Here is a 9,404-nt window from a genome sequence, read left to right on the forward strand (position 1 = left end):
CATGCATGGATGCCTTCTCCTGACTATTAAGCTTTAGCAACTTGTTGCAAAGTATGTTTCTGCACTATTCCAGGGGGTTTTTGTGAATATTTTAAAAAAAATGAACAAGTGACAATGTGGAATTTACCATAGCAGAGTTTGAATCCACAATGTAGATTTTACCAACCTCCCAAATAGATGTTGCTACGTGGCAAGATTAGCAACCAAGAAAAAAAGCTGTATCCCCAGAAGACACAAATCACTGGTGGTGAAACATGTCAAAATGCTCTGATGGAACTTAGAGGTCAAGTCCTTTGTTTTCTTAACTGAGCAATACAAATAAAGCATTATATTTTCAGGCTACTCCTTCTTCTATGTATTTAGTTTAAATGGTCTTAAAAATCTAGTTCTACTGATTTCAGTTTTGTTTTTAATCTACTTCAGATTCTGTCACCACAAGTCTGAATTAAGAGGCTTTGAAATAATGTGAAAGAATGTCGGTCTCTCTGTGAGAATAGTGCTTTTGATATTTCTTAATGCTATGATTCAAAAATACCACTTCATGGCTTTGCACACTGGGTCCACACTACCACCACTGTGTTTTTAAACACCAGACTTCGTTCAGATTGAATGTTCTCAGAGGCTGGCAGGGCAGTGTGTACACCACGCTAACATAACCTTTCTGTGACAATCTGCTTCTCCAAAAGACCTTGAACAAGTTCACGCAATCACCATTTACTTCTTAAAAAAAAAAAAAAAAAAGACCAAGATATTAAATATGTTTATTTTATTAAACCTCTCATGGTGTTCTGGTTTTGTACCAGATACTTTTAGGGGGATTGCTGCTCTGATGTTTCGTGCTGGTTTGTATCAGGATCCAGACAACTGTAAATAAAACATTAAGAGCTATTAGAAATATTTAGCAGCGCAAATGTGAAACTAAAAGTTTGTAGCCATTTGCTGCTAATTTATCTGATAGTTTTAATGCAAGACAGACATTAATAGCTTTATTTTGTTTAGGTGAGGTTACTTAAAGATGCCTTCAAACACAACAGCTCATGACTATTTAACAAGCAGGTAGTAAGTTGTTCCATCTCTCAAGTAACTTGGAACAGCACTAAAAAATATTTTTTTCAGTGGCTTCCAAGTGTCTGGTACCTGGCTGGTGATAAAATAATTTGTTTCTGAACCTCAGTTCATCGGCATCCTGCCTCAAGCTTAGCTTACAGAAGATATACAACATGGAACTTACCTGCAAGTCAGCCTGTCCCACCCTGTACAAGTGTTTTACACTATGGATGGAACCATATGTAGCAGAAACACTTAAAATTCCTAAATTCCTTTAACACTTGAATTCCTTTAACACTTAGAATTCCTAAATTATCCCAAAATCCTTGTACTCAACTTCAGCAACAAACGCCCACATACAATGTAAACGGCTGAACTTGTTACACCGACCTGTTTACCAGCATTTACACACAAACAGCACAGAAGAACCTTTATATACAAACTGCGTGCTGACCACTTTTTTAGTGAGGGCAGTGTCCAACCAGGGGGAACGTTAGTCTAAGGTCTTCTCTGTAAATAGCTGCAAACTGGTCTGTCAGGCTAGGTCAGCTGGTTTTAAATTCTCAGCCCCCACTGCAGCCAGCGCTCACAGTGCAGAGTACAGCACTGCAGTTAGGTGTTCCTCCACACAGTAGCATAATGCCAAGTTGATGAGAGACAAAAAATGGTTGTCAAAAGACCTAATAAAATTAAAGTTTTATGACACACTTTATGCTGCCTTATACAAACATAACCTCATCCCTGTTGGGAACCTGCTTAACCATGGCCATGTTGAAGAAGATAAAAATTCTAAACAGAAGATGTACAATGTGCATTAAAACAATACCAACCTATGAGTTTTACTCATCTGCCTGCTGTACTGTTCCTTTCTCAGAGACGTAGATACCATCCAAGAATTTCCTGATATCCTTGTTCTTGACTGTGGTGGCTTGCTGGATCAAGGCAGCTGCAGACAAAGCAAGACCTTTAGTACAAAGCAAGAGGTCCAAGCCAACTCGTAGCCTTTGTTTACACCCCAGTATTTCAACCGACAAACGGAACTGTCATCCAGAGAGAGGAATTACCAACTTGAAACACTGTCAGGTCGAATGAAAACAGAATGCATTTCACTGAGCTGGTCTTGGCAACTCGGGGCCGTGACAGTTCATTACCGCACTCTTGGACAACAGAAAAGCTTAGAAGTTTGGTACCAAAAAGGCCATGAATACTGACTTGGAGAGAAAGGTTCCCTAGATCTGTAACATCTTTAAGTTTAGAAGCAGCATAAGGGATTATGAAAAGCAGTTATGCTGACTAAAGCAAAAAAATAAAATCCTGTGCTGTTGTTTACCTCAGGGTTTGAGGAGAAAGAGTTTGCTAAGCTGACATCTTCACATGAAAGTGTCCATATAACCTTCTTACACATCTACTTTCACAAACCTGAATTGGAGACCAACTCAATGTCATTGCCTTCAAGGATCAGCTCATCTTTCTGGGCTTGAGATACTGCGCAGGTGACACCTGTGGAAAGGAAAACACATCATCTACACTGCTGTTAAGTGTAGATGTTAAGTGTACTAAAGAAACAGTATTAATGTCCCAGTTTACAGATCTAGCAAGTAGCAATCAAGACAATAATCAGCTGCTATAACTGTGTTATGAGAATCCCTGAAATCCATTCCAGGGTTGTCCTCCCTCACATAGTTTCAAAATTTAAAGATTAGCGCAGGTCATGCTCTGGATTGAAAGCAACCAAGTGATATTCCTGCTTACCAATTCTACACAACACCGTGTACAAGCCAGAGATTTTGCCAGCACAGCTCTGTCAGCCAGGTGGTGCCATTTCCCACAGGCTTGTGTTCAATAAAACAAAACTGGAGTCACCATAATCAAAAGTCTCTGAAAATCACCTGCCCCTTCATGTCAAGCACTGCGCTTATTTATTAGCAATGCTGGGAATACTCACAAGGAGTAAACATTATGGCATCTGAGTGTCTAACAGGAAACTTGCATTTACATGGAGATAACAAAAGTTTTTATAATTTGATCTACTTAAAGCCAGCCCTTTACTATCTTTACAATAAACGATGACTTGAAAAAATCAAAACCAGTAATTAAACCCTGCCTTAATATCCCACTGTAAATCAAAATCAAAATCCCTGTAACTCTGCACTGTATCTAACAGGGTTTTGGGACAAATCTGATGCATTCCTATAAAGCCATCCCAAAACATCATCAGTCACATTAAATGTCCTTACCCACGCCCTCACCAGAAGTGCAATTAGAAAATAAAAGGATATGGAAAGTCTTTCCTACAGCCTTAAATTAACTGTTTATGAAATGTTTTGTCTCCTCCCTTCAGAAGTTTAACAAGCTCCATCACTGCCTACTCTACACATTCTGCTGAAACCACATGTGTAGAAGATGTAAAATCAGCAGGAAAGACGAGCATTTTGAAATTTATCGTGCCTGCTCCTGGATAATCGGGAAATTCGAAGTACACCACCTCAAAGACCAAAACTGTGATATGGAATTAGTTTATGTACAATGTTTGAAACAGAAACACAAGTCTAAAATCAATCACCTACAGTTTACCAATTGTAAGCACTGTCAAGATCTCACAATGAGAAAAGTTCATCCTGGGCTCCTTGGATTGCAGTAACTAATTCTAAACTATCAATACTAAAAAGAAATAGCAAATTTCTTATTAATAATAAGAAGCTCTCAATACTAAAAAGAAATAGCAAAACTCTTATTAATAATAAAGCTGAACAGCAGCAAAGGTATCATAAGAAAATTACATAAGTTCAGACAAACAAATGCTGCTCCAACAACTATTCAGCATCTCCCATTCTCTGTGGCAGTGCCCAAAGAAAACAGCTTGAAAAGCCCAGTTAGACTGGCACAGGACACATCCAGACATGCTCACCTGGCCTCATCCGCACTCTGCGGATGTACTTCTCTCCCAGGAAGTTTCGGATCTCCACAAGTGAGCCGTTATCCTGTATGACCACGTTGATTGGGAAGTGAGCATACACCGACCTCATCTTGTAACGAAAGCCCTGTGAAACAGGACACAATCAGATATCGAGAGCATAACATATCCAAAAGGCAGAACGTGTGCATTCAGTTTACTGGAGAAATCTAAACCCAAGATGTATCAAAACCAGTTTCTTAAAAGGGGCAGGACACTGAGCCCAAGAGACATCTGTGCTTTCTTCCGCCTGCAAAACTTGACAGCAAGTACAAAAAAACAGTAAAAGGAAGAGAAGCTACATTTTGGATGTTAGATACACTCCCCCAAAAGTAAAAGGCTATCGCTGCAGGTAACAAAAATGTCAGCAGTTATCCTGCTTCCAAATAAAACTCACCAGAGTGACCCCCTTGATCATGTTCTGTACATGGCTGCAGATGGTGCGGACTGTTGCCAGCTCCTTTCTGTTACCCCACCACTTGTCAACTCGCAGCTGGGTTAAAAAGCACATCAACAAAGCTTTCAGCTACGCTTCAAAACTAGCAACGAAATATATTTGTGACAAACGAGGAGCAAAACATTCAGATAAACTACTTAAAAGCACAGAACTACTCTGTTTCTCAGACAGACTACCAAAGGGCCACCTGGCCTTCAAAGTCCCAGCCCCTAGATACGTGAGAAACCTTTATTTTGTTCATGTCCTGCTACTAACAAATCCTCAAAAGAGTTGGGTTAGATAAAACCGAAATATTAAGCTGAAGGGTGTAATATCAAATGCTAAACACGCTGTTACAAAGTCAGTCTCCTATGCATCATCAACTTAAATGGAACACTGTGTGTGGGTTTAGCGTGTTAATAAAACACTTGGTATTTGTGAAAAAGTATCTACAATCAGCCACTCTCGGCCTTTTTTTACACTTCTTAACACCATATAAAAACATCCTGCATGTATTTAGAGAACACCTGCTCTTCTGATGTTCTTGTGGTTTCTGGAAAACAAACGAACTGATTTAGTTTTACCCAGCTAAAACGAGCCAGTCTGTAACACAGCATATATCCCTCAATCCCTTTCCCTGTATCTGACTGTAAATACAAAGGAACGCAATCAACACATTCAGACCAATCTGAGGGAACTTCAACACTCCCACAGTGCCCGAGTAGGTCCCGTGGCTGCATCAGACCAACCTCTTTCAGGAAACACAGAAATGAGCAAAACCCAGCAAACAACATACCTGCAGCTGAACATTTTCGGTCACTCTCCTGCACCACCATTAGGTTTTTAAGCCAGCTATAAAGCTCCCCTCCGCCTCCGGGCCGCGCAGAACTCACCTTCTTGTGCTTCTTCCCCAGGAGGGACAGCTCCACGTTGATGTGGTTGAAATCCCTCCGCAGGGTTCCTCGGGGGCCCTTCACAATCACCGTCCGGCCCTTCAGTGACACTCCCACTGCGGACCGAAGGTGGACACGCGTTACGGGCCGCGGGGCCGGCAGCGCCGGGCGCGCTCCGACCGCGGCGGGCACTCACCTTGTTCGGGGATGTCCACGGTCTGGTTGCTCAGGATGGTCTTCATCCTGCGGGAGAGAACGACACGGGCTGGAGGCTCCCGCGGCCCTTTCGCGGCGGGGGCCCCGCCCGGACGGACGCGGCGCCCTCAGCGGGGCCCAGCGGGGCCGGCGCCGCCCGGAACTCCTGCCGCGGGGTGCGGGACGGGACAGCCGCGCTGGCGGGGCCTGGCGGGGCCCTGGGGGGCTGCCGGCGCGCGGGCGGGGCGGCGAAGGGCCGGATTGCCCCGGATGGTCCTGGATTATCCTGCATGGTCCCGGACTATCCCGGGCGGCCTCACCTGGCAGCGCGCGGCGCGGAAAGAGAGTGCGCGTGACGTCATCGCGTTCTTGTAGCCGCTCCCGCGCCCGTGACGTCATCCCGCCGAGGCCGCGCCGTCCGAGAGGCAGGAGCAGGCGAGGCGGCCGAGCGCCGAGCGCATCGCTCCGCCGGTGCCGCCATGTCGCTGCTGCTGCCGCGGGGCCGCGGCGGGGCCGCCCGGGGGCTGCTGCTGCTGCTGCCGCGGGGCCGCGCACCGGTGAGTCCCGCCGCATGACCCGGGGCCAGGGGGGCAGGGGGCGACGAGGCGTGGCATGGCATGGCGGGAGGAGACCGCGCGGGGAGGGGACGGGGAGCGCCCCGGTGCCGGTGCCAGTGCCGGTGCCGGTGCCGGTGCCAGTGCCGGTGCCGGTGCCGGTGCCGAGCGGGTCCCTGGCGGGGATGGCGAGGGGCGGCCGCGGGCAGGGCCCGGGAAGGGCCGTCCCAGCCCCGCACGGGCACACGGACCTCCAGCACACCGAGCCCGGCCCCGCTCCCGCGGTTCAGCCTCGGCAGCACCGGAGCCACCACCGCGTCCTGCGGCCCCGGAGCGTCAGAGCAGCCCACACAGCGGTATTCCATGGGATTACGAAATCAGTGAGGTTGGGAAAGATCTCTGAGATCGGCGGGTCCAACCTGTGACCGAACACCGTCACGTCGATTAGACCGCGGCACTGAGTGCCGTGCCCAGTCTTTCCCTGAACATCCCGAGGGACAGTTGAACTCACAGCTCTCTGGGCAGCCCATTCCAATGTCTAATCGGAGAAGAAATGTCTGCCAGTGCCTTCCTGAGAAGAAATTCCTCCTGATATCCGACCTAAAGCTCCCCTGGTGCAGCTTGAGGGCATTTCTCTCGACCTGTCACTTGTCACCTGGCAGAAGACACCGACCCCCGCCTGCCTACAGCCTCCTTCCAGGCAGTTGTACAGAACGATCCGGTCTCCCCTGAGCCTCTTCCTCTCCAGGCTAAACAACCCCAGTTCCCTCAGCTGCTCCTCACAGGACTTGAGCTCCAGACTCTTCCCCAGCTCTGCTGCCCTTCTCGGGACACACTCCAGCACCTCAATATCTTTCTTTCAGTGAGGGGCTCAGAGCTTGACGCAGGGTTTGAGGTGCGACCTCACCAGCGCTGTGTACAAGGGGAATTTGTGTTACACTGTGTAACTTAGCAGGGTATTATGGTGGATAAGTCCTTTTCATGTGGCTTAAAATAAAAAGTTAATTTAAAGGCCATTGGAAAAATGCCTGTGCGAAGTGTACATTAACCAGCAAAAGGGCAAGTTGTTGTTCGGTATGTGACACTAGTACATTTGATATTAAATAAATTCCAGTTTTGCTGCTTTTTAGGTGCCTGGGAGCCATGTGTGTAACCAGTATGGAACATCGGGTTCTTTGCCAGGGGACAAAAAAGAACTTCTGCAAAATGGACCAGACTTGCAGGACTTTGTCTCTGGAGATCTGTCAGACAAGAGCACGTGGGCTGAGTATAAAGGCAATTTGAAGCGTGAGAAAGGAGAAAGGTAATTGTGATTTTAAACAACTGTAGTTGCTTCTGGGCACTATCTTGCACGTTTAGTAATAACTACAAAATATTACTCTGTAGTGTTATTAGATTCTGCCCTACTGGCTTGCAAATTTAATGATTTTCCAATAAGAAAAAAAACCCACACATAACAAAACATGGAGACATAGTGTTATTTTCTCACTTGAGTGCCTGTGCCATGGCCTGTATTGAATTACAAATATACATCAGTAGGTGAATATAGCCAACTTTGCCATTGAAAAAATATTAGTATAGAGTAAAAAAATTAAGACTAAATTAAAAAATGCTTAAGCCCCCATATTTCCAGTAATAAATTTGATCAGAAGCAATAGCTGTATCACATCCGCTGCCATTTGTTATTGCAGTCTCCAGTGTGGCACTGTTAAACCCCACTGGAACAGTGAACGGTTTTAAACCTTTCAGTGACAGCAAACTCCTACACTTGAGTGTTGGCATGACGATAAACAGGGAAGAGAGAAGTCTGTCCTGACCGTGAATGATAACATTAGTTGCTGAATTGCATCAGCTTTCAAGGAACCTTTCCTTGTTGGGATTAAAATTAATCTATAAAATTAATGACATTTGCTAATAAGTAGTTTATTAATCTTTATGTTTTCTTGGTGTTGATCAGGCTGCGGCTTCCTCCATGGCTGAAAACAAAGATTCCCATGGGAAAAAACTACAATAAACTAAAGAATACCTTGAGAAGCTTAAATCTTCATACGGTAAATCTGGTACCAACCAAGTTTTCCTGTAGAAATGAGGCATTTTTTATATTTTTTTTCATGTGGAGAACAGGTAGAAATCATGTCTTGCATGATCTTCACTGCTGAAACCAAGCCCAGTGCTGATCCTTTTTTGCCAGAAGTGAATTTTACTCCTAAAGAATGAAGACAAATCCAGCAGAGTATTTAATGTTCTTCCTGCTGTGTTTTTAAGTACTAGCATTTACTAGTTGCATCACCAGAGACCAGAAGATGCTATATGCAGCTGTTTTTAATGAGAACACACAATGTCAGAGTTACATACATATTTTTCATGAAAAGGAACTGTACAAATGTGTATATTTTGTTAATTGTACCTTCGAGATGGTAAAAAGTGGTGGGAATGCTTGGAGAGCTTTTTTTCTCTTTTTTTTTTTTTTTTCAGACTAAGATTATCCTTTTATGAATCATAGACTTTGTGAACATTTTAACAACTTTGAAATTTAAAATGTTAATGACAGTCTGTGCTAATTAATAAGGCAGTTACATGGCTGAGAAGGTTTTTTTTGGTAGTGGAGTTGCAGTTGTGAAGAAGCAACTTCAGAAGTTCCAGAGCGTGGAACTGTTAACCTTATTTATCACAGAAGGAATTATGTTTTTTTTTGTAGGCTACTATTGAAATTGATCAGTAATAAAATAATTATTTTCAATAATAATATGAAGAATCTAGGTTCAGTACAGCCTTTCACCCTCAGGTATGTGAAGAAGCACGTTGTCCCAACATTGGAGAATGCTGGGGAGGTGGTGAATACGCCACAGCCACCGCTACTATTATGGTAAGTCATTAACCATTCCTTAAGTGCTCTGTTAATGTCTGAGCTGTTTGCAGTGCATTGTTGGATCTCTAGTGGAGTGGTTTTATTACAATAAATTTAGAGTAAAGCACTGCCCCAGTTTTATTTGCTTAGTGTTGGGATTTATCTGATTTAGCTTGTGCAGCTGTTTCCCAGCTGAGCAATAGTGACATGCACCATGAAAATGAATGTGTGTGTTGTTCCAGCTGATGGGTGACACGTGCACCAGAGGCTGCAGATTCTGTTCAGTAAAGACAGCAAAAAATCCACCTCCTCTGGATCCCCAGGAGCCTTACAACACAGCCAAGGCTATCGCTGAGTGGGGCTTGGATTACGTTGTGCTGACATCTGTGGACAGAGACGGTGCGTACGTCGCGCTCCTCGCTTTCAGTGTGAGCCCTCAGGTGTGCTACGTGGGGTAAGCACAGGCCTCGTATGCATT

At 44.8% G+C, this 9,404-nt stretch overlaps 2 protein-coding genes across 3 annotated transcripts in view; one reads left to right on the forward strand and one right to left on the reverse strand.

Annotated features, from left to right (window-relative positions):
* Positions 1–749: 749 nt before the first annotated feature.
* On the reverse strand, positions 750–5,918 carry RPL9 (ribosomal protein L9). Of its 2 annotated transcripts, XM_027888548.1 has the most exons (8): positions 5,845–5,918; positions 5,526–5,572; positions 5,330–5,445; positions 4,398–4,493; positions 3,956–4,088; positions 2,467–2,547; positions 1,878–1,993; positions 750–864 (listed from the first exon to the last, which is right to left on the reverse strand). In XM_027888548.1, the coding sequence occupies exons 2-7, from the start codon at positions 5,569–5,571 to the stop codon at positions 1,887–1,889; spliced, it is 579 nt and encodes a 192-aa protein (XP_027744349.1). In that variant the 5' UTR covers position 5,572; positions 5,845–5,918; the 3' UTR covers positions 750–864; positions 1,878–1,886. The 2 variants fall into 2 exon arrangements, with proteins under 2 accessions (XP_027744349.1, XP_027744350.1); XM_027888549.1 differs by lacking the exon at positions 5,845–5,918 and having other exon boundaries at positions 5,526–5,574.
* A 69-nt stretch (positions 5,919–5,987) lies between these two features.
* The window catches only part of LIAS (lipoic acid synthetase), a 13,564-nt gene continuing 10,147 nt past the window's right edge, over positions 5,988–9,404 (forward strand). Inside the window, exons 1-5 of the mRNA XM_027888551.1 lie at positions 5,988–6,081; positions 7,209–7,381; positions 8,036–8,129; positions 8,864–8,944; positions 9,169–9,325. Of these exons, the coding sequence (XP_027744352.1) occupies positions 6,004–6,081; positions 7,209–7,381; positions 8,036–8,129; positions 8,864–8,944; positions 9,169–9,325 (583 nt within the window). The 5' untranslated portion in view covers positions 5,988–6,003. The remainder of the gene's footprint in view (positions 6,082–7,208; positions 7,382–8,035; positions 8,130–8,863; positions 8,945–9,168; positions 9,326–9,404) is intronic.

The sequence above is a fragment of the Empidonax traillii genome, unplaced genomic scaffold, assembly GCF_003031625.1.
Source record: "Empidonax traillii isolate 1590-97213 ecotype Southwest subspecies unplaced genomic scaffold, ASM303162v1 scaffold240:size1935192, whole genome shotgun sequence".
Classification (NCBI taxonomy): Eukaryota; Metazoa; Chordata; class Aves; order Passeriformes; family Tyrannidae; genus Empidonax; species Empidonax traillii.